Source organism: Pelecanus crispus, chromosome 7 (genome assembly GCF_030463565.1).
Source record: "Pelecanus crispus isolate bPelCri1 chromosome 7, bPelCri1.pri, whole genome shotgun sequence".
NCBI lineage: Eukaryota > Metazoa > Chordata > Aves > Pelecaniformes > Pelecanidae > Pelecanus > Pelecanus crispus.
Genome location: NC_134649.1, coordinates 38388620 through 38413484, shown reverse-complemented (window position 1 = coordinate 38413484; position 24865 = coordinate 38388620). Strand labels below are relative to the sequence as shown.

The following is a 24865-nucleotide window of genomic DNA, read 5'->3' as shown; positions in this document are numbered from 1 at the left end:
GGAGATGGGTGGTGGTGCTTAGAGCAGTCCTGATGTTACTGATGTAATGACAGGAGACCTGACTCTTCCCAGCACTGGGCTGAGGGTGCCCAGCATGCCTGGAGGTCAGGCCCCTGGTGCACATGTGCTGACAAAGGGCACATCTGCAATTATCTGCAAAAGCAGGTGCATCTTCTGGCAGTGCCTTGCCATTTCCCATGGATACACCTGGGTCTGCGTGTTGTAGATGCTCTCTGCTGAAATGCCGAGGGAGCAAATGTTGGCAGTCCTTTGCAAGGTAGCGCCCACTTAGTACGTGCAGACATGCACACACTGTAGCCTGGTATTTGAGCTCTCTGATTATGCTAGCTGTAAAGATCTGTAAGAGCTTAAAGATGCTGGCACAGCTACTGTGTGCTCTAGGATCTCCCTCTAAATAGTTGTCGCATTGCAAGGGCTTCTTCACTTGTGCCTTGTCCCTCTTGTTGGTGCAGGTTGGTAAGCATATGTGCTCCCCGCAGACCAGAATGCTTTTCCCATTGCTTTGTAAAATGTACTGGGGCCATGGGAAGGTGGATGGTTTTAGAGGGACACTCAGTGAGGGACCTGGTTGCTGGCAGTACCACAGGAGGATGGCAGTCTGATCTTGTTTTCTGAAGCCCTAATTGGAAATGGTCTTGGAGGTTAGGGACCTGGCTGGATTTGTAAGTGGTCTAGTGCAGCGTGGGAGAGCAGCAATAAGGCTGTGTGGGAGCTGGACTGGGAGAGGTCTCTTAGGTGGAGCGTCCTAGCATGGGTATGGTCCGTAACTCTGAATTAGCACCAAAAAGACTTGGTCTCATATGTGGTCATCCCGTATGTTTCCCTGTGCAAGCTGTTGAGGGTCTGGGGCGCAGAGACTCCAGGTGAGCATGGGGGATTCAGCTTGGACATGCCTCAGCCGAACAACATTTTCTTCTCTTCCTCCACTGTCTGTGGTTGGGATCCTTTTTTATTATTTAAATTACTCTGTGTTTTGATATGTTCTGGAAGTGGTTTGTGCCATTGGCTGTTCTACCGTGGGGCCTCTCTCCTCTCTGCCCTTGGGCTTTGCTCCTCGGCTTTTCCAGGCACGGTGGTCTTGGGGAGGGAGCATCCCTGGCAGATGCTTCCCTCATCTGGTCATTGTGTTTCTGTCCTAACCGATTATCAGTAAATGACCCATTCCTGACGCAGCTCTCATAGGACATAACATTGTCGGGTAACTCCTGGGTTCAGGGTGGGCTTGAAAGGAAGGTCAGCGGTAGCAGGGCCAGATGGACATTGCTGCAGCTGCTGCGTTGGCAATACCGAGATGCTCTGGCCCCCTTCCCTGGTACCCATTGTGTAACTGTGCTTGGGTGGTGTTGTACAGGCTCTGCTAGTTGGTGATGAGGGACAGGTAAGTCAGACCATGCACTCCAAGTGAGTGCTCTTCCCTTCAGCAGGCTGATCCTGTCTTCGTGGCAGTGTGGTGTAGCAACAGCACCCAGGAAGGAGAGGTAAAACCAACCTTCAGTTGGGTAAAATGAAGGGCACACCAGCCCCTCTATAGGTCAAGCCGATGTGATGACATCTTAAGGGATGTTTGTGTGTTTCCTTGGAGAGAAAATTGAGGTTTGCTTGTTGTTAATTAAAAAGCAAGAAAATATTAAAGGCTGTTTGGCACAGTCACAGCCAGATTCCATTTCATCTCCCCAAATCCTTCCTCTCATTTCAGCTGGGTACAGAAACAACTTATTTCCTCTTTCACTTCTAGTCCTATTCAGTAGGCCGATTGGGAGCTTTTAAACAGCTGCCCTGTCCCGTGGGGAGGTGGCTTGCCTTATAGCAAAGGGATAGAATGGTTCTTGGTTGGCTAATGTAGAAAATACTTCGGGGTTCTTCTAAAATTGTTTGGAAATGGGAAACTGCTCTTATTCACAGCAGTTTGGGAGAGAGATGGCAGATGTTCTTTCCTCAGATTTTTTTTTTTCTGCTGTTGAGCAAAACTCCCCCACCTGCCTTGTCTGGGGCTGTTGTATCAAATCCTCTGCTGAGCAGCTTTGCCACTTTGACCTGGAACCGTTTTCTGAGGGGCCGGTGGGGTCAGCAACTAGCAAACTCCTTTCATCGATGTATCTTCCTGGCTGGCTCTTTTCCAGCGGCTTTGGAAAGGTAACACTGCAGTATTATTCCCTGTTCTTGAAATCACCCCATTCTGCTCCTTGCAGAGGTGAAGCATCTTTTGCAAGGTCAGCATTACCTCCACGTGTCACCTTTGTGGGTGCTAGCAGCTGGAGAGCTCGCAGCCAGCGTGGGCACTCCCGTGCTGGTTTTGGTGCTCTCTCTCCGCCTTTGTTCCCTCTCCCCTGCTACCTCTCCCGCTTTTTCTCCTTTCTTGCCCCTCCTCTGTCTGATCTGGGGGGGGGGGTTTCCCTCCCGTGCTCACAGCCCTGCCGTTTCCCCGAAGGCTGGCTGCCCTCTTTAGCATGCAGAGCCTCATCTCCTCCAGGTTACGCAGAGGTGCTGCAAAAATAGAAATGAGAGACAAACACTCCATTGAAGCAGCTGGCAAGCCCTGGCTCCGTTCCCTGCTCCCTCCCATCTACAGTTGCAGGGCTTTATTCGTTTGTGTTTCTTTATTCCCATCGCTTGATCTGCCTTTTAGAATACAAAATTGGGAGACTGATGGCTGATAGTAGTCGTCTAATCCCCGTTCCCCGTCCTAGGAGGAAAATGGCCAGCCACCAGTGTCTTGGGCGTTAGATTTCCTCTCGGCTGTGCTCCCCTGCCTCCCAGCTCAGCTTGTGCTTTGATTCTTTCTTTGCCTTGGAGTTGACAGCTGCGTTGAGCTCCTTTATGAGATGGTTGGAAGAGAGGGGGAAGGTGGCAAATCTTGGGTCTGCTGTTTGATACCCCAAGCCTTTGGGTTTTTGCTGCTTGTGCAAAAGGTGTAAAGTAATGTCAGGATGCTGTCTGGATAGGTACCGATTTGTATGGTGGTGCAATGGTGCCGTTAACCCCGTGGCATTCAGGCTGGTGCTGGCACGGAGGGTTCCCCTGGGCCATCTTCTGCATCCCATGCCTATGGATCAAGCCCCAAGGTGTTGTCCTACTCCAAATCCACCCCTGGAGAAACGTGGCTTGCTCAGGCTGTGTCTATTAATGACTCATTCTTAGGGATGAGGTGGTATAGTTTTATCTTGGGCTGAGGAGAGCAGAGCTTCCCAGTAAACAAGATAATGCAGCTTAGGGGGTTTTAACTGGGTAAACACTTCAGAGTTAAATGGGGGTAAACAAACTCCTGGGATCTGAGCTTCCTGCATGGATGGGATTAGCTCTGTGAGTGCCCAGGTTCTCCTGCCATGAGATGTCTGTTGTAGAGGTGGTGGGACTGGCTGTGGCTGAGCTCTGGAGGCAGCCCAAACGGGGTGTAGCCAATGGAAGCAGGCTGGAGCCAGTCTTTGGAGCTGGCGCAGTTACATTTTGAGGCTTTGCCTAGCTGGCTGGGAGACCCAGGATGTGTGTTGTAGCGTAGCTGGAAGGCCGGGGTGCCACATCAGCCACGTCTCTGCTAACGGGAGTTAGGGGAAACTGAGGCATTGGGGTGGGTAAATTGCTGACGAAGGATCCAGGCAGTCAGTTGCAGTCCCATCTACACCAAATTTTCCATGTTGTCTTGGATCTGCCATGGTCGTTGCCCATCCTTCTGCTCCCCTTTTGTGGATAACTTTGAGAATAACATTCCCTTTCTCCCGCTTGCTGCTCTCTGTCATGTTTGCTTAAGCTGTAAGCTCCTCAAGACAAGTGCTCTCTCCACTGGGCTTCACGGGGCTCAGCAGTGCTCTCCATTAGTGATGCAGGTGTCTTGTGTCAGCCTGGGGAACTCAGTCCAGGCACCATCACGTTGGAGCCTAGTGAGCACCTCTGAATCGGCATGGGGGCTGGCCTGGCCAGGTCTCTCTGGATCTGTGCTTGTGCACAAGAGATGTGCAAACTCATTTCCAGCTGTGGAATTCACTGTGTGTGCACAGCTCACAGGGAGCTGGCCCATCCCCAGGGATGCCCAGAGGCGCTTTGGTTGGCTCTGTAATGCTGCAGTAGCTTCCTTCCCCTTTGATACTCTGCCTCTGTTGCCGTTTCCTTTTTGTTGCTGCACTGGCCTCAGCCAGTCTTGCCTTGGATCAATAGAACAAAATAAATGAGATGGAGAAGTGCTGAAGCCTGTCCCAAGCGTATATGGGAAAGAGTAACCAATATTGGATTTTGCTCAGTTCAGAGAATAGTGGAGGAAGGTGGAGAGGGTTAGAGCAGGCAGAAGGCTTGAGAAATGCATTTCTGGCTTCCACCATTCCCAGCACAGGTTTGGTAATCAGCCTGGCAAGTGAGCAGCAACTCCCAAACTTTTTGTGCTAAAAAGCCAATGTTTTCAGTGAAAGCACCAGGGCCAACCCATCTGCCATTGCCCTGTAGCTCATCTTGGCACTTGCCCTGATTTGAATTTGTCCGTCTGGGATGTGGAGTCATAGGACATAGTGGTGGGAAGGAACCTCGGGAGGTTGCCTAGTCTGTGCCCTTCCCTGAAGGCAGTTCAGCTCTGCTTAAATCATTTCAGGCCACATGTATCCAGATCTGCGTGCAGCATCCAGGTGGTGTCTCAGCAGTGCTTTGTAAAATCTATTTCTAATACTTCAGGACTATGCAAGCATTTTCACATCTGCATTCCAGTGATATCTCAGAGCTGTTTCTAATACAGGAGTTTCTCCTCTTAAGACATTTCTAATGAATGGTTTCCTATCTTGTAGTAGAAATGTTTGGTGCTAGTTCTCAAGGTGGTGACTTATCACTATTTATGCACTATTTCTTTTCATAATATTTCTGTTATTTCCATTCTCAAGACCACCTAGCTGTACCTACAGTTGTTCTGTGCAGTGAGGATGTCTCCTTGTTTTGTGTCCTTGGCTAATTCCATTATCATGTTCCTAATTTTTGTTCCAGGGTCACTTCAGAAAATATTAAAGAACAGCAGATCCAAGGACAGACCTTGAGGAATTCCACTAATAGCCTCCTTCCAGCACAAGCCTCTGTCATTTTTCATATAGCCAGTGCCTTACAGTTGCCTTACAGTTTTCCTGCTAATCGGTGTCTTTTCTTGCCTCTCTTGTAATTCTGCATGAGGCACTGTATCAGATATTTTACTGAAGTCCAGATGGATTAGATCTGCTGCATTTCCTTTGTCTAGAAAATCAGTTATCAAAGAAAAATACCAAATTAGTCTTCATTTCAGCTTATTCAATTAGTTCAGTTCTGTGACTAGTTCATTAAGAACTGAGAAACTGAGTATGAGCTGAGAAAGCGGGAAAACTTGTCCTTTTTTCTTCTATTCTATGAATAAAAGTCAGCTGTGAGAGGATGAGATCTTCCAGTTTTAATGTGCTGAAGAACAGAGGGCTAGGAAGCAATTGGTTCAGTTCACCCAAATTACTTACTTTGCTTGCTTAACAAAACTGTTTTAAATGTAAAACATGTTTTGGTAATCTCATTTTTTCCTTATGTCTCCATATTTATCAGGGTATTTATCGGTTGAATAAAGCCAAGTTCCAGGTGCTGTTTTCTTGCATTTTGATTGAAGTTCAATATGCATGTGAATGTACCTTGACACAAATCACAATTAAAGTCTCATCTAGGAATCAAGAAGTGTCAGTCAAACCTTCTAATAGATAAAATGGAAATAACAAGGATATAATTGTTGAAAGAAAAGTGTAAAATGCAACCTGCCTCCCTGCTTAGCGTTAGGAGATGTTTGCTCTAGGTAGATTTTAATTCTTACCTGTGACAGTCAGCCCATCCTTATGAAAACAAAAAATGTGAATGCAAAATGAAGTTAAAATCAATGACTTAAATCAGCAGGCTGGAAACCTATTTTTAAAACATGATTAATATTGGTGATGTAAATAATTTTGGTTTAAATCAGTCCCCCTGCGTGTAAGATAGCTGCAGATCAGGAGCACTAGGGTGAAATCTTGCCTGGGTGGCAGTTGGATAGGAAATTATAATTGACTTCATAGGGCCAGAATTTTATGGTTAAGTATAAGACATTCCACCTCCTCTCCAGGATGGGTGATTAACAAGGCACCCCATCCTTTCAGAGAGGCAAAAAACCTCAGAGAGAGTGAACCATCACTGCCCAGTTGAAGAGAGGTGCCCCAGGCTGGATGGCTGCTTGGCACCGACTCCTCCTGGATGTGAATGCTCCTCTGCATGGTTGTGGATGTTTCCCAAAATACCCTGATTTTCCTCATCAGCTGAGAGCACAGCCCGTCTTAGGGGCAGGTTACCCCGAAGGCAGGTGTGCACAGCAGGTTGGTTTGGCCAGAGTAGGCTGCAAGGAGAAGACAAGCCCGATGGGTGTCAGTCCTGTCTCTGATATGGGTTTACTGTCATTATACAGGGACCTTGTGCCTCTGCCTTGCCTCCTCGGAGGAGCCAACCACCGATGGCCTCACATCAACTTCCCTGCTGGAGTTTGCCATGATGTCCCACCTGGAGGCCATGAATTCCCATGAGCAAACCAGCCCAGAGGCTGCAGAGCCTGATCTTGCCCCTGGCTCTCTGCATGCTGCCCCAGGATCGGGCTTTGCCAGTGAGGAGAATGAGGAGTCCAAGATCTTACAGCCCCCACAGTACTTCTGGGAAGATGGGGGAGAACTCAACGACTCCAGCCTGGACTTGGGACCAGCAACAGGTAGGTTATTTATACCCCATTCTTCCTCCCTGCTCTGCAGGGACTCTGGGGATGTGGAAGAATGCAGGGATCTGTCTTCGTGCTTTGACACAACTCTTGCTAAGAGGGCCTGAGATTAAACATCAGCTCTATTTTCTCACCTCAGTGCCTGATGTGTCCCCAGTGAACCCTGAGCAAGCACAGGCTTTAGAAACCAAGTTACAGCTGAGCCTTTTTTCCCAGCTCACAGCAGCTCAGGAATAGTATCGCCTCCACCTAGTTTCCTATTGCCTTATGCCTTTCTTCATCTCCCTCTTCCCCCTTTTATGCTCTCTTCTCTCTCCTTTCTTTCTGTTGCTGTCAATTAAGCACGACCTAAAGGTCTCAAGACCCTGTCTCAGAGATCAAGGCCATCTTGGGGTTTGAGTCAAAGCTGGGTTCCCTGGGCCAAATTCTGGATTTGTCACTCTGTGGCTTCAGAGGATATTTGGCCCGAGAAAAGACAGCATATTTTCTCCCTTGAGCTGCTGTCCTGTTGCCTACCCTGTCCTACCTGCTTCCTGGGGAGTCATGGCCAAAATGAGTTTTGTTAGCATTTGAGCTTGCTTTCCTCTGTGGAGTGTTTTTTGAGACCACCGAGTCCCTCATTGGCTTTGAGATGCCCTCAGGGAGAGGGATGGGAGGAAGGAGGAGGAGCATTGCAGGGTTTCCAGTAGCTTAGGAGATTATTTCACATGCCCCTGCTCTTAAGTGTCATGTGGGGCATGTATTAAGTGTTACCCAGGGGCCAGGCTTCAGCCTTATCCCTCCCTCCTCCCCTATCTGGTATCACTGCCTCCCTCTCAGCAGGTCTGACTGAGGTCTGCAATTAGAAAGCGCAAGTCTTGTTTTATCTTCACTCCTATTTCTGTGACCTTAAAAAGACCTGTGCTCACACAGGGCTGAGGGCTGCCGCAGCGCTATGGCTCAGGCTGCCCGCTGGGGCACAGTGCATGCTGTGCGGGGCAAGGGCCATTCTAGCTTAGGTCTCCAAAGTCCTTTGCTCACTAACATTGCTGCTAAACTCATCTGGCTGCGCTCTTGCTGCCCTGCAGCTCATGTGGCCCCTGGGACACGTGCAGGCTTGGCTGTGGGGAGGCTGTGCAGATGCTGCCTCTGCAGCGATGCTCCGGGCGGATGGTGCGTGTTCCCACCAGCGCATCCTTGGGACATGCTCTGGCTTAGCTGCTCTCAGGCGCTGGCAGTGTGCTCAGCGGCGCTTTTATTTGTGTGCCAGCAGGCACCTGCGTGTACTCACAGATCTGGACGTGACTTGGAGAACAGCATGTGCTTGTGCATTGAGAGCGAGATGCACTGGGTACCAAACCCAGCCTTGCCTCTTGCACGTGCTTTGCACCATTTGTATGCAGAACACGCTCCTCTCTCCTTCCGTTCTTGCCTGCAGTGCTTTCCTCCATGAACAGATGTGCTCTTTCAGCTGTCCTTTACACGTACCCTGCCCTATCCACTACCCAGCTAACCACTTCTGTGCTTCTAAGAGCTGTTTTTTCCCCTGGCCGTTACTGTGTCCAGAGCTTGTGTCTCGGTGGCATTTCAGAGCCTTGGTTAATAGAACAGTTTGAATTATTCAAGAGCTGGGAGCGCACTTCTACTTAAAATTTAATTAGAAACCTGCTGTGTGTCATTTTACAATAAAGGATATTGTAATAGCATCCTAAATTGGGCAGCCTTCTCCTGTCGTGCAAAGCCTGTGCATGAGATGCACACAACCAATGGATCTTACGTGCTGCGTGTGTGACAGATGCCATGTGATACCTTGTGGAACTGTCATGACATCTGTCAGGTAATTTTCAATATATAAATCCATTAAACAGTTTCAAATAGCTGCTGTTTAAGGAAAAAAAAAGTTTATGGTACAAGTTTTCCTTATGTGGGATTTCTCTCTGAATGACGGTCAAGCGTAGCCCAGCATAGTTGGTAGCCCTGTCCCAGGCACAGATTTGAGACCCTGTATCAATCAAGGCACAAAACAGGATTGTTATACTGCTGGAGTGAGAAAATTCCCTGCTATCAAAGGAGACCTGTGCTGGCTTCTTTCCTCGTTTGGCGTGAAGATATTGGGCTTGGAATTGGTGGTCTTGTTGCAGATAGGCCACATCTCCTGAGACTTCAAAGCTGTATTACTCATCTCTCCTTTTTTTCCTTTTTTTTTTTTTTCTTTTTCTTTTTTTTTAATGTCCTTCTGAAGTCTGTGTGGGGAGACTCCTCTGCCTTTGTGTGACTTTGAGGCTGGAAGAGATAAAAAGTTTATAACAATCTGCACCTGCTGCTCTTTTTTTTTTTTATAAGTGCACTCGAACATCCTTTAAAAATATTTCTGGAAAACATGTGGCCTCTAGGGCCACCTGTTAGTCCATTAGAAAGTGAGAACAAACTCCCACTGGCAGAGCACAGCTTGGCCTGGGGCTCTGGTTCTCCTGAATAATGTGCTTTTGCTGATTTATGCTGCAGAACAGTAAATCTATATTGACATCAGTGAGCATCAGCCTGTGGAAGGACCCTGAGATTTGTCTGTGTGCTAACCTATGCACAGCTGCTACCCAGTGGAGCTGGATCTGGAAGAGATGGCTTAGGTCTGGTGAGAATGTGAATGCCATATCCTTATGGCAAGAAGCAGCGTGTGACTCATACTTCAGCCAAGAGGCAAGTCAGTGGAGCTGTGAATCTGTTACTTCTGTATCTCACTGCCTTCAGACTTCCAGGGAACCCAGAAGCTTCTCAGTTTTAGGTTGGGTCTGGCTGCTTTGTTTCACCTTTGGTATCAAATTGGCCTGAGCCACAGATCAACCCTGACGATAGAGTGGACCTGCAGGGACTTGCATCTGGCCCTTCTTATCCTCCTTTCCCTTCTTCCCACCTTCCCCATCTTGCTTTGTCTGGAGGCTTCCAATCCTCCATGTTTCCTACTGTCACACTGGATTTCCTGGGCAACAGATGCAACATCTCTTCTAGCTTTAGGGCTAGAAGATGGGAGTCATTAGGGCTGCAGGTCCCTTTGAGTCCCTGATTTTTAGTGAAAGAGTTATATGGTGGCTTATCCATCCTGGAGTACTCCCTGGTTTGCACCTCACGGTGTTCTCTTTTGGCTCAGTCAGGATGCAGTGCCTCATGTGTTCCCCTTCCAGTGAAGACTCTAGGTTGAGGCAGCCTAATCATTAATTGCTGGGAAGTGTGGGTTCCTGAAAACTGATGCAAGACTTGTGAATGTCTGGTGAATGAAGGCACTTAGTCCCTCTCTTCCCTTGGCCAACAGCTGAGCCTCCAAGGATTGGAGTGCATCATCACATCTTCCAGCATGATGGTGGGCTGGCATGGAGCTTGCTTGGTTACAGCCAGGGTCCACTCTTTTAGCTCCAAGGTTGTGCCTTTGAAGACCAAGGCATGACTGTACTGGGAGCTATCAAATCTAATCTTACAGGTTGGTGATTCACTAGGATGGCATGTGGCGCTTTGGGGGGGAATTGTAATCTTTTAATTATTCATAGTAATTAGCAGAAGGGATTCCAAGGAGAGCTAAGATGAGGGATAGCGGGACAGACAAGTTAGAAGGACTGTATTCAAAGAAACATAAGTTTTCTGACCAGCTAACGGGATAAAATATCTTCCATCCCCAGCTCTTCTCTGATAGTGAGATTCATTTCCTTCCGTGATGAATTACTTGCCTCTGGCCAGAGAGATCCCAATGTCTCTCAGCCTTACTGAAATCTGCTGCCTCTTCATCCAGACTGACAGCAAATCTGCAGTTCTTAATACCATCTTCAACCCAAGCATTAATGAACTGAAGCACCTGGTAAAGACTGTCTATGTAAGAAGCTTAGTGCTGAGCAGCCCCCTGCCTGAGCTCAACTCCTGGGATGCGTCTTGTTTACGCCCTGGTTTAGTGGACACTGACACGTTAGGTGATCTATCTCGGGGCAAGCCATCCTGACCAAGACATTGCTGGCAAAGACTGACCCGTGACAAAGAGGGTTTCTCTGTGCATAGTGTTATTCTGGTACAGCATCCCTGACATTCTGGTACAGCATCCCTGACCGACTCTGTGTTTGGGTGATGGTGGCTTATTCTAGCCTTACTGTAGTTCATACACCGAGCAGGAAAAAGGCATGGGGTGATTTGGGAACACCTGTAGCACTTGGTGCCCAGTCTCTACCTGAAGCAAATTCCAAGCATAATGAGACCTAACCACTTTGCTACCCTGGGTCTCTAATTATGATCTCTTTTGTGTGTGTGTCTTGGAGTTGCAGATAGTAACTTCTCCTAGCTCTTCTGGAAGATTAGGGTATTGGCTCCAACTGGCTCAATTCCAGCACCATGCATTTTGCCTCTTTGAAATCCTCCTGCAATTTCAGTCAGATGGAGTATGCCTTTTTGCAGTAAGCCTCACTGCTGTGTACTGCAAAACAGCAAGCAGATGCCACCTCAGACCTGGCTGCATTTTAAGAAGTAGGTAGAGTACACCTTGCACTTCCTGAAGTTGGCAGGTGGTTTAGTGTGAATGGTGCTATCAGGCTGTGTTGTCATGGTGGGAGCCCAGGAGTGTTCTTGTCTTTATTACAGTGCCTTCTAGTTATCAGTAATTCAATCACTGGTTAACATGATCTTCCAGTTTAATCCAATAAAGACCTTATGGTCAGGTTATATGTACTAAAAGCAATGAGGGTCACCCTTTTTCTGAGCTGTCACAGTTGCTTTAAACCGCTCATAGTGGCAAACATAGGATAGGGAACTTGGTAGGGCAGTAACTGAGACCAGCACTTCTGAATGAAGGAGAAGCAGAAATGTAATGAATTAAATATCTGGGAGGGGAATTGTGCTTTGGCACAGTGCCAAGTGTTGGCCCATGTGGTGTATTGATTGCAGAGGAAGCAGGACATTGCCTAAATGGTGGCTCTTGCAGAGGTTTGGAACTCATGTTCACCTCTCCCAGGGCAAATCATCTCCCCAGGCGAAGGAGGTGAATCTGTGCGACCCGGACGTAGGTCTGCTGGGAGATGCAAAGGGCAGAACTTGGAGTGCCAGGAGGGCTGTGCAAGATCATTTCTTTAGAAAATACTGCCTGAAGGTCTTTGCAAGAGAGCTTGGAAGATAAAAGCTGGAGGGCATTGGGGGAGGTGAAGACAGCTGGATGCTGCAATGTGAGTAATATCACTACTGGTGGAAAGCAGTAAGGGGTGTAACTAAGGATGTAGTGGTAAGGAGGTGAGGTGGAGGTGTGGAATTTCATATTGGTGAACCAGACTCCCAAGGGGATGGTGTGACTTAGAAGCTCTGGGAGAGAACATGACGTGGAGCTGTGGCTGCCTGCTACACTCATGAGGTCTATCCCTGCGAAACGGTTTGGCCAGAGACGCTGAGACAGTTTTGTGGCTCCAGTGGGCAGTTCTCCTGAGCTGTCCCCCTCTGTGATCAGGCTGGCTCCATCGTGGCTTGGCTGCTCTTGTTTGTGGCTGGAAGGGGTACATGGCACATGCAACCTCTTCTTGTGGCCACAAATTCTTCTTGTGCTCCAACCTACTGCTGATCTTGGTGGGCGACTTACAGAGCAGACCCTGGCAGAGAAGTTGCTGATGATATGTGCAGTTACTGCCTCCTCCCTTCCCAGGCACTCTTCTCTTTGGCAGTGCTCTGCTTCCTCACTGAAGTTTGATGAGCTGATAAGCCAGCCTGACGAATCTGGCACTGCAGCCAGCTCCATAATACCTGTCTCCTTTAACAGAAAACTCTGCCCCGCTTCTGCAGCTGTTTCTCTCCACAAAATCTCATGGGAATCGGAGTGGATAGCACTGGCATAGGTAGGTAGGAAGGTCTGTGGGTGCAATTCCATGTGCCTAGGGTGTGGGAGCCAGGTGTAGAGGGTCTGCTGAAGGGAGAGGACAACCAGGTGGGCCGCTGGGTTGGAGGGTCTAGAAGACAGCTTGCTGAAGGGGAACTGCTAGCTGAATGTTGGAAGGAGCCGCCAAAAATGGGAGATACTCTTTGAGTCCCCTTAGGGCTGGGAGGAAGGGGAATCAAGGGAAATGCTGAGAAGACTCTTCCAATGGGGAAGTTCGTAGCTCTGCGTTACACAGATGAGTGACAAAAAACAGCCTGTCTGGAAGGAGCCTTGGGAAGAAGATGCTGGGATCAGCTTAGTGGCTGGGATCATACCAAGGAGATGGACAAGGTGCAAAAATTCCTTCAAATCATAGAAGAGGGATGTAAATTAAAAGAAAATGTGAACGCCTTAAAGAGACCTGATCTTGAGAAGTGGACAGATGCCCTTGGTAGTGAGACAGTAGGAGGTGATTCCAGACAGGAGCTGTCTGGCTGGAAAGTCTGGAAGGAAGGATTGACTCACCATCCCTGAACTTCTGAACCTGGAAAGTGATTGAACTGCTTTGGGAACTGGGTTGTACGGAGAGCTCCCTGTTTTAAGGAGCACAAACCAGCACAACTCTGACCTAAAATAAACGCTTCGAGTTTCTCTGTTCTCCATGCGAATCTGAGTAACAGCCCTCACAAGGTTTGGGGGGAGCTGAGGTTATAATCAGCTAGATGCTCCTAGCTTAGCATGCAGGATAGTGGAGAGACTGGTGGCAAGTGGGGATGTTAACTCAATTAGCAGTGGGTGTGAGGATTCCTGTGTCTGCTTCTGCCTTGTTGATTTGTTGGCCCAGAGAAGCAGCTCAGGTTTCAGTCTTTGGCTGCCTCGTAAAACAGAAGCCCGCTGGGAGAGAGTGGGATGGGTTCTCCCTGAGCTTCCATCGCCCTGGAGAGATGGCAGAGGCAGCAGTCCCTCTGGCATCCGTAGATCTTGTTGGTGGAAAGGCAGCACAGCTGCATCACATGGGACTTTCTCCCATGGGAGCTAGCTAATCTGACAGAGCACCTTAAGGAAAGGTCGAATGTGTAACTTCAAAGGAGAGCTGACAGGCCAGGAGCATTTCTAGCTCCCATGGGGCAAACCTCATGCTGCATTTTCCCAGTTTGTTTTTCTGCTGTGCCCATCTGCCAGTTCTTGTTCTCCTCCAGGTGGGAAGAGGGGCAGGGAAGAGAGGAGGTGCAGAGGAGTCAAGAATAGCTTAAGAGTGTCTTTAGGCAAAGGAGATGGCAGATTGGATCACTGATCCTTGAAAATAACATCTCATCTGACAGGGCCTTGTTTTAAGGGGCAAAACCCTCACTTTTCACCCACAGCACATCAGGGCAGGCAGGGTTCCTGCTGAGGTTAGTGGTTTTGGTGCAAACCCTGAGTATCCCTGCAGCAGGAGGAGCAGCAGAGCCCTGGGAGATGCACTAAACCTTCACCATCTGTCTGAAGAGGGTCCCGACCTAGTGTCCTCAATCCCATGGTCTGTGGCTGTTCCTGCTGTTAACCACCATCCATCTAGCAAGGCAGTGACTGTGTCTGCAGACACTGGGATGTGTAGCTGTTGGTAAGGGCCTTTGGGAAGAGCAGTACCAGCCAGCCAAGGGGAGATGTGTTTTGTTTGTCTGTGCTGCTGCTGATTGCTCTTGCCAGCCTCCTTGGCCTCTGAGGGGGCATCACCACGTAGGCTCTTGGGTAGCAGTGATCTTTTAATCCTCAGGGTCTTTGGGTAGAGTCTCAGTCAGGATGTGTGCTCTCTATTGAAACACAGCAGCAAAGCAGACGTTGCTTCTGCCTGTGGTGGTCAGTAGATCTCAGGGGCCTGTTTGCAGCCAGAACTGGGAGACAGTCACCACGTCATGACCCCAAAGGTCAGTAGCTGGATCATGCTCATCTTTGGGCAGTATCTGGAGGGAGCTGCTGACAGCATGAAGGGAATGAGCTGTGGGTTAGGGAAGCCACTTGCCAGCTGAACAGGAGCATTTTTGCAGGGCTGGAGGGAGCAGCATCGTTCTCTGCTCAGGAGGGATGGGGAGGAGCATGCAGGAACAGCATGGGCAGTCCTGGTTGCCAGGGAATATCCAAGGCAATGGATGTGTTTGCTGACATGGCCCTCTCTGCCTGGGAGCTCACACCCATTCCGGCAGCAGCAAGTGATGGATTGGATTCAAGGATGCATGGAGATTTCCTTGTGCAGATCTCCTCTGTAAGGCATCCAGACAGCTGCTGCCCACTGTGCTCAGTGGAGCATCTGCTTTGGCAGGCAGGAGAGGAGATGAGAGCCTTGGGGATTTCAGAGAGTCACTTAACAGTAACCATAGACAGGGCAGGGGGCTCGTTTCTGGCTGTGGAGGGATGCTCTTCCTTCTCTTTCTCAGTCAGAATATGTGCTGTGCTCGTCTTGGGGAGAAAGGGAGTTAATTGGGATGCAGACTCCTGAAACAGTTCCTCGGGTACAGGCAATTTCTCAAGAAAGATGAAGGTTGATTTATGCCTGCTGGCATTATGCCTGCCGCCCTGAGGTTAAAGTGTCTGATCTTACAGATGCTCTCTTTATCTTGGGATCCCAGCTCCTCGCTGGGCTTCCAGAAGAAGCCACTGCCTGCTCTGACCTTACATTTGTGAGGTGCATCTTCCTCCTTCAGCATCTACATTTGTCTAGCAACATCACGTGCATTCATGGCCAGAGCCACAGAACAACCAGGGGCTGAAGTTGGAGAGGGGGGAGTTAGATTTGGCTCCTGTTTCTGGCTTCTGTTTCTCTGCAGCAAAACTGTTCCTTAATGACAGAGAAAACTCATAATGCAGATGTCTGTGGGATGACTTTTCTGCTGTGAAGTGCTGTACAAACTCAAGTTCTGCATTTCAAAGATGCCCAGGTTGATTCAGGTTTTGGTGGTATTACTTGGGCGTGCCAGGGAGTAGGGTTTGGTTTGTTGTGCTGTTGTTTCTCTTTCCTAGCATTTCCCATTTAGCTTGTGGCCGACTGCTGCTACCACCCAGTATCTTTCTGAATCCCATGTGAAATTAATCCCTGGGGCCCAGCTTAATTCTTAACACTCATAACCTCACCTTGGAGATGCCAGGTATCAAAGCTGTTATTTGCAGATCTCCTGGCTAGCAAGTCTGTGAAAACACCTTCAGGACAGAAAGGAGTGGGGAGAATGAACATGTGAATTATCCCTAGGGAAAGTGGGTTTGCTGGGATGGGACAGGGAGCTGGGGAAATGCAGAAGGCTGCACTGCACTTGTCAGATGGGATTGTTCTTTTCAGTGGCAGGATACCTGCTCTTAGAGTGTCTCTGCCATTTGACCCCATCTGCAGCTAGACACATACAATGGGGCCAGCTCTCTGCCTTTCAGAGTTCATGGTTACTTGGGATGTGACATGAAGTCTTTTGGATCTCTTTTTAGATTACAGCTTTCCTGCTGCATCTCAGAAAGCCCTGCTGAAAGGGAATGGGACACAGGTGAAAGACAACTGGGAAACAGCCACTGTCCAGCCACCAGCAGAATTTGTTGAGCCTGACTTGCACACGCCTTTCTCCAGCACTCTGGAGGAAGAGGAGGGGCTGCTCCCTATAGACCACTCAAGAGGAGGAGTGGAGGGCCTCCAGACCTCTGGGCCAGCGGTTACATCTTCTGAACCAGTGGGCCAAGAGGACTCCTTCTCCCTTCTGTTTTCCACAGCCTCTGCCAGGCCAGGTGTTGTGACTGAGGCAGCCACAGGAGGGCAAGAAGAGGACTCTGTTCCTCCAGGCTTAGACCTTGGGAGCAGCATGGGACCAGGTCTTCTGCCTGTGTCCTCTATTTTTTCTACTACTGCTGCTGTGAGGTCTCCCAGTATTTCAGAAGAGCCCTTTGAGGTGACAGCTGGGGACACGTGGGCTGTTGGGGGAGCAGATTTGGAGCTGACTGTGACTACCACAAGAGCAGAACTTGCAGAGACCACGGTGGAGGCTGGTGGGGAAGAGCATTCAGACAGAGAGGAGGTCTTGGAGACCACGGTGGGGTGGGAAATGCTGGAGCCCACAGAGCTAACTGAAATGGAGCAGACCGTGGAAATGCCTATGGGGACACCCTCACCTGGAGGCAGCTCCCGAAGCACCAAGACTCTTTCTGGCAGTGAGCAGCACCCCACTCCTTCTGCATCTCCGTGGGACAGGGCTGACAAGCCTGCACTGGATCTCATTTGGAATGACACCGAGTCAGCCACTGAAACTGTGGCAGCAGAGAGGAGCTTGTCACCGCAGGCTGGGGATGCCCACACAGCCGTGCTGCCAACAGAGCTGCCCTGGGACTCAGCACAGGTAGCACTGGGAGCAGGGAGTGGGTGGGAGGTTGCAGTGGTGATATTTCAGTACTTCTCTCTGGGGGGGTGTTTAACCCCTTAACCTTACCCACGTCCTGAAGTCTGACTGGTGGAAGTAGCTTTTGCTGTTCACCCAGCTACAACTGAATTTTGGGGGATGTTTTTCATAGCACTTCTTAAGGGTATCCGTCATCCTTGGTGAAAGCCCTGCCCCCTAGCATCTTTCCCAGTGAACTGCTGCAAAATCCTGCTTCTAATAAACACCTGCCCTCTGGGGCACACACAGCAGCAAAAACGCCTTGTTTCCTCAGCCTGCATTATTGGAAGTGTCAGGACAAAAAAGGCCCCAAGGATTTCTGGAAAGGGAGTGAGAAGCAAGTGCTATTTTTGCTGCTGCTGCTGCCTGCAGGGACCCAATGCAGAGCAGGTGGAGCAGGGTACAGAGATCTGTGAGGTTGTTAGTCTAGGAGAGCCCATGGAAGAGGAAGTTTGAGGTGAAATGCAGTTCCTGAATGCAGCAAACTGGCAGCTGATTAAGAAAAGATAGGTATCAGGAGCTGGCTGGTGAGAGAGTACCAGGGAAAGCTTTTAATTTTGCTTTCTGCCCCACAGTACTTGGGACCCTGAGCAAGGGACTTAGTCCCTCTGTGGGTCCGATCCTGCCTGGAAAGTGCTGCCCTGTCTCACCAGTTTGTTTAAGGACCGCAGAGGCTCCTGGTTAGGTTTTGTGTTGTGTTAAGTGCTGATCACATAAAGGGTAAGGCTGCAGGCTAGAGAGCTTTCCACTGAGTATCTGAGTCCTCCTGGAGCCTAGCTACAGGTGGGAGGTAAGCTGGACTGTGGCAGGCTGGCACAGTACCTTGTCCCTGCTCCATGTGCTAGCACTGAAACAGTGTTTCCTCCTTAGTGCAGAGAGTTAGAGGATAGTTACTTCATTTGAGAAGCACTTCTCTGGGGTATGGCACAGCCCCTCACTGCTGTCCCTTGTCTACGCTGTGCTTTCAGCAGGAGAGCTGCATTTGCTACCCAAACCCAGCTGTCTTTATGTCTTGCCTCTCCAGGTGATCTGCAAAGACTGGAGCAACCTTGCGGGGAAAAACTACATCATCCTGAATATGTCGGATAACATTGACTGTGTAAGTCAGTCCAAAGAGATTTGATGGCATAGGGGGACTAGCGCTCAGAGATGTGGAGGCAGGCACAGCTCTTGCTGTCTGCTTTCACTACAAAACGTTTTAAAAGCACTAAATCTCAAAGTCCCTATGGAGACTGTGGAGAGAAGGGGAGGAGGACAGAAATATTCCTGTTCTCCAAATGGGGAAAGAGTGGGTGGAGAGAGAGGATTTTGCTCAAAGTCTAGCACATGTCAGTCCCATATTGGATTTTGACCAACTCCTGGCTGCTAGTCTGTGCCAGAGAGTACCTGGATTGTCATGAGACATGAGAGCTTTTAACATTGCACCTCTTACTGGCAGGAAACATGGCAGCATTGAGGTGTGAGTCTCCTTTCCTCTCTGCCTTTTTCTTCCTCTCCTTCCAGGATATAGTAACGTTCCTCTGATGGCTCAGAGGAATAGGGACTCCCCATTTGCAGTGTGAATGGTTCAGTGTCAAGCAGCTGTCACTAAATCTTCCTTAAGTGCCTCTTCTCCCTACCCTGTTATCTTGCGTGTTATCTGGGTCTGTTAACCAGCCACGCTCTGCTAATCCAATGCCTGTCCATCCATCCCCATAAAGCTGCAGTTAATTTGTGAGGGCAGAGCCCCTTGTGGATCCCTGGTAAAAGGGCTCGTTCACCTCTGTTGAGCCTTTTATCAGGCACTTTAAAACCAGTTGTGAAAGGCCTGGGTTCAAGGTGCCTTTCATAATTCTAAGAAATGATTACGAGCCTGACAGCCCGAGACCAAAATGTTTCATCAGGGAACCGTGTTCTGGCCTCGTGTGTCTGCACTCTTGCTTGCTGCAGCTCCTGCTCTGGGCAGAGCTGGCTGGTTTTGTTACTGCAGGGTGGCTCTGTGGCACTGGCCTATTTCCACTATTGGTGAGTTGTTGGTTTGGTGGGTTTTTTTCCTTTTTGTGAGGCTTTTTTATTTTTTATTTTTAAGGTGAACTTTCTGGGGACAGGGAAAATGGGAATTCCTATACACAATAAAGCATGCTGACTGCTTTAAGGGTAGATGAAAAGTCAGTCTCTTTCCTCCTGATTTACACAAACCAGTTTGCTCTTTGGAGGGTTTTAAGTATCTCTGCTATAGTTCACAACTGCAACTCAGAAAATCAGTCCTTGAAAACCAGAGTCCTGCTGCCCTGTTTCCTCCGTGTCCTAGTCCCCATTGGTCTTTCTCCCATCTCTGTGGAGTTCAAATGCTGGTTAATTTTGTAATACGTAGCAGCTTCCTTCCTGTGGTTACTTGCACTTGTGTTGTTTAAACCACTGGCAGGGTGAGAACTGAAAAGCAGATGTGCAGATGTCTCTTGACCAAATTGTGTCTTTACTGTTGAATCCTCAGTTCTGCCTTGCTGAAAGAAGACAGTGCCCTGGGATAGGCACGACTGAACTGTTTTTCTACTTAATTTCATGTTTCAAAACATATTTCCCAGAGACTGATTTGTGCTGTCCTCCCCCTTATTCAAAGGGACACTTGTCAACATACATATTTAACATGAACATCATTTCTTTCCCTGCCTCCCATTACCACTTTGCATGGCTGAAGCTGGAATCAAGCTCTTCTCCTTTCCACTGATATTGATGCACTTTTTTTCCTACCCATGGTAATTTGCTCAGTTTGGGCAACTCGCCTACCCTCTGCCTGTCCCTTTTGTTTTCTGGTTTCTGTGTCTGAGCCCTGTGGTCTTTGGATTTCCAGATTTGCGAGGGAGAACCTACATTGCGAGTGCGAGTTTAAATTCGTGTGAATGGGGATTCCTCACATATTTCCTATGTTTTGATGCCCTGATCTGGTGCAGTACCAAGTCCTGCTGAAAAGCTGAGGGACATGCAGAGGGTTGCACCTTGAGCTTTAATATTCTTCTTAGCGCCAGGCTTTTATCTGCTGCAGGGATGATGTCTGTATTGCTGGGTTAAGCTGGCAGCCCATTTATCTTTCTAATGGGCGCTGGGCAAGGCAGTCACTTTAGTTTCTCTCTGGGCACATCTCCCACTCAATATACCTGGGAATTTTGCCCATGTGAGGACTTCAGGATCTGACCTGACAGTGGTACCTGGCTACACATCAGGAGGTGACCTCCACCTCGGCTTACATGTGTTCAGGCTCCTTCAGAGCTCCCTTTTCCCCACCATGGAGAATTAATCAGTGCTCTGCAACCTCTGCTTTCCCCATCACTAGAAACATCTCACCTCTGCCCTCCTCCTGCTCTTGGGCTAAGCTGGTCCCCCTTCCTCCACATCCCCCAAAACAGAGCTGCAGGCTGGCAGCGGGGCCTGAGCTGGAGCTGCAGCTGAGCAGCATGGCGCTGCATCCTGGCGCTGCTCCTCCTGCCTCCCTGTGCTGAAACCCATAACCTGATGAGACGAGGCACTGGCAGGCCCTTGTGATTCAGGCCCCAGTCATCGGTGTCTTTTCCAATTAGGCCATTTTCGGCACAGGCCTGTGCCTGCCCTGAGCGCTTCGAATTGCCATGGCAACAAGAGCTCTCCATTTTATTAATCATCTCTGTGGCCTTCAGGTTGGCATGGCAACCAGAGATAAGAATAGAAAAACAGGAGTGAGAAAGCAGCAAAGGAGCCTGCCCAGGGATGGCTGGAGCATGTCAGGCTGAGTGGCACCTCCTGACCCAGCGCTAGCTGCGGGGAAGAGCCTGGCTGCTTCCTTATTGCCTTACACAATAAAGTCGCTTCAGGATCCCTCTGTGCTGGGAGAGCTGGACTTGGCATGGTGTGGGGTGTATGGCGGCTGCAGAAGCCGAGGAGGAGGGTTGGTGTGTCAGGAGATGTGTGTGGGTCCAGCCTGGGGCACTGGGGATGTGCAAGGGAGCGTTGCACCAGGTTTAGCATTGCTGGCTTTTGGGCACACCTGGTTCAGGGGCCTCAGCCATGCAGCCGGGCCAGCCCTGCAGTGCTCTATCTGCCCAGTTCCCTCCATGCACTCACCAAGGTCCCTTTCCTGTGGCAGGAGGAGTTTCGGCTGGAGAGGGGTCCCCAGCTGTTGGCACTGGTGGAGGATGCCTTCTCCAGACAGGCGGATGGACCGCAGGACCGCTGGCTGATCTCTCTGAGCAAACCCAATGAGAACGACAAGCACTTGCTAATGACACTGGCAGGGGAACAGGGTAAGTGCTGGGAGAAGGAGCCTTCCCGTGATGGGGGGGTGTATTTAAGGGGCTCTCAAATGGAGGTGCTCAGCCATGTTGGAAGGAGCTTTTGTTCTCCAGTCCATCTCAATCCCACCAGTTTGCAATGTTAACTGGACTTGAGGGATAGAGGGGGACTGAGGACATAAGACCTTTTTTCTTCACGTCTGCCTTCTGGCTTGTCCCTCACCACTTGCATGAAGCTCCATCTTCTGTGCTTTGCCTCCTGCTTTGCTCCCTCCCTGGGTTGCCTTCACAAAAGCATCTGTCAGCTTTATCCTGCTGCTTATATACTCTCCTCCACGGGCAGGCCACTGCAATGGCAGGGCACAACAGCCTGCTCTTAGTTCACTTCTTACCTTAACACTTCTTAAGTCTTGTCCGAACTGGGCCAGTCCTGATGGTGCCTCCCCTGCATCCCCAAAGAAACAAAAGCTGACGGTGGAAGGTGGGCTGGACTGGAACATTTTACCATCTCTTTTGGTAGGGGGTGCTTTTCCTGTACCGCTTGTGCTGCCTGCTTAGTGATGGAGGCCTCTAATGTTGACATTATGACCTATATGAAAAAAACCCAACGGTATTCTAAAATGCCCCACGGTGATAGGAAAATAGAGCTAACATTTAAGTGGTATTTGCTGCATCGATGTCTTAAATCATTGCATCTCTCTCAAGTCCTTGGACTGGAGCATGTGCCAGTGAAAAGGCTTTGGTGAGCATTTGGTCTTCTAAACTAAAACCTTCATGCCATCATGAGAGGGGACATCCTGCTTCCTGGAGGAGAAAACAGGTCTGAACTCCAGAAGCACAGCCAGGCTGGGAGATATCCCTGAGTTTAGAAACCTCAGGAACCAAAGTATTTTCTGCTCTGAATAATCAAGCTTTTGTTGAGTTCCTCTTTTTAATCCTGTAAAAGTGAAGGGAGAAATGGGCCTCAGCCTCTAAATCCTCTCTGACTGCTCCTGTTCTGGCTTGGAGAGCATCCTGGGAGCTGTTAGGGAAGGAGGGTCCCAGGAAGGGGTGGCTCAGCATGGGCTGGTGGCTCCCTGGCTGAAGCTGTCTCCTGCTGGGAGTGGAGCTGTTACAGCACATCTCCTGCAGCCTCTGCTGCTGTGCCAGGCACACCACCTTGCCAGGGTGTCCTGCAGAACAAAACGCACCTGCTAAAGGTTGTGATAGGTGAGCATGGAGCTCTGTGGGAATATCTTGAGTGCTGCAGCTCAGGGACAGGGAGGCTGGATCGGGCAGCATAGGTACCTGCCTCCATGACTTTTTGGGTGTTGCTGCTTGCTCCTAGAGTAGACACAGATCCTGAGAGCTTCTGTGGCTGTGGGAAGGGCACCTAGGTGCCTCCGGTATCAGTACGTGCCTGGATTTTTTTCCCCCCTTCAAAGAACATTTGGAAGTACCCTTGGTTGTGGTCCTTGCATTCTTTCAGCCTCCTAACATAAAGTGCCAATGAACAAAAATGTGCATTCCCCTGCCTCCATTCTGTTGGGGATTTCACAGTGATGAGTAAATCTATCTGAGCTAACCTGAGCTGAGAGCAGTACTGATCTCTCCCTCTCCTTCTTTACAGGCGTCATCCCTACAAAAGATGTTCTCACGGCACTGGGGGATGTTAAGAGGAGCTTAGCTGAGGTAAGAGCCTGTCTGCTTGCATCCATTTGTTAAGACTAGCTATACAATTAAAATAAGCACCTTGAAAACTGGGACCGTATATCAGTCTAACCGAGTGCTGAACCCACAGCGGGCAAACAGATGAGTCAGACACTTGGCAAACGCCCTTCTCCCCTCTGTGGTAGCTGCCAGGCCATCAAATGTCTGCTCCCATTAAGAGAGTAACTGTGGGTTATTCCCTCCCTGCTTTTCTGGCTTGGTTGTGAAGCTGCTTTTCACACATTCATTTTGTTGGGATACTTGGTCTCATCCCTTCTACGCTGTTGCCTGTGGCGATGTGAGTGCTGCAGAGCCCTGCTCACGCTACAGCTGATTTACATACATTGGCTGCTCAGGCTTTGCTGAATGAGGTGGGAGAGGTGCCTGTACTAGATGGGACACGTTCACACACCTTCCAGCAATCCCAGGGTCTGCGTTTCATTCCTTTAGACAACTGCCTACCCAAGGGCTGGCAGAGGACCAGAGGCAATGGATGCCAGACTCCACTCCCAGCTGCCTCTAGCCCTCGCTTATTCCCCTCTAACCCTGGACAGCTTGGAAGAGGGTAGAGATAAGGGCAGATTAGTCCCATGATCTCTGACTTTGCCCCTTAGGCCTATGGGATATGTAGGCACCGAGGGCCTGATTCTGCTTGGGTTTTTTACGCTACTGGAGTAATTGCGCTGACTTTAGCAGCAGAGTTGGGCCACTGCCTTGCTGGCTGTCTGCTCTCAGGTTTTTCCCTGACCTAACAAACTGGTGCAGTTAGACAAAGCAAATTAAGTGCTCAGTGCTTGTATTGATTGGCTTACACCAGAGAAAGTGCGAAAAGCCAACCCTGTAGAAATTGTGTGACTGAAGTATCAGCAGCTAGAACTGTCCAGAAAGAAGGATTTATGTTGGTGCAAGGTTTGACTTCTTTGTGCAACTGTGACCCTATGTTAACGTGCATCCTACCAGAGCAGCCTCGCCACCTGCCTCCAACTCTCTGGCTCTATCAATAATGAAACACTGCTCATTGCACTGACCTTGTGCTAGCATGAGCTTGGAAGGAGGAGGGAGGACATTCTCTTATACCTGTCATACTTACTATTGAATTGATATGTAACCTGTTTGGAATCTGCCAAGTCACTGGAACTGGCGCTGGGCTTTGTTTGCTGACAACTGCTGGGGGCCCATTTCTAGGGCAGCTATTCCTAAGCTTTTTGGATTAGCAGGCAGCTGTCCACTTTCAAGACCTCAGAAAGACCGCTATGCCGTCTTAGGACCACAGCTTTAATGGAAACCTATTTATTATGGTTACATTCTCTGTCAAACAATCACCAAAGCCACAGCACCCATCAGTGGTCCATAGTTTGTCTTAGGAACTCTTCTTAATCTTGGGTACTTTCTCCCATGAAAGCCTCCTTGTCTTGCACATAGGTGTGATCCTTGTGCAGGTGATAAGATAAGATTGTGCCTACTGTCATTTTCTGACATGCCAGCTTTCACAGAGGATGGTGTTAAATTTAGTTATGTGCCTTCTAGTCATGTAAGACAGTGTACATCCTGACTCCCCAACCCTGGCTTTAGTTCTTCTGCCCACAGTGATGGTTCTGTATTTGGACCCTGGAAAGTCTGAATAGGATTCCACCTGACTGCAGGCCAGGGGATTTAGTGTACCCTTTTCTTCCTTCCAGATTGGCATCCAGAACTACTCAACCACCACAAGCTGCCAGTCACACCCCAACCAGACACGCAGCGATTATGGGAAACTCTTTGTGGTACTGGTGATCATCGGCTCCATCTGTGCCATCATCATTGTATTGGGGCTCATATACAACTGCTGGCAGAGACGCTTGCCCAAGATGAAGAACATGGTGAGCACTGGACAGGTGGAGAAGGTGGCTAGACTCTTAGTCCTTGGGATGGAGGGGATTGAAAAGTTAAGAGGGAGATTGTTTTCCCCTGTGCACTTACTGGACATAGCTGGATA

The 24865-nt window shown here is 49.3% G+C and overlaps 1 protein-coding gene across 1 annotated transcript in view; it reads left to right on the top strand.

Annotated features, from left to right (window-relative positions):
* PODXL2 (podocalyxin like 2) overlaps positions 1-24865 on the top strand; it is a 30914-nt gene that overhangs the window by 5600 nt on the left and 449 nt on the right. The window contains exons 2-7 of the mRNA XM_075714599.1: positions 6431-6724; positions 16026-16921; positions 17985-18059; positions 21057-21213; positions 22811-22872; positions 24570-24749. Of these exons, the coding sequence (XP_075570714.1) occupies positions 6431-6724; positions 16026-16921; positions 17985-18059; positions 21057-21213; positions 22811-22872; positions 24570-24749 (1664 nt within the window). The remainder of the gene's footprint in view (positions 1-6430; positions 6725-16025; positions 16922-17984; positions 18060-21056; positions 21214-22810; positions 22873-24569; positions 24750-24865) is intronic.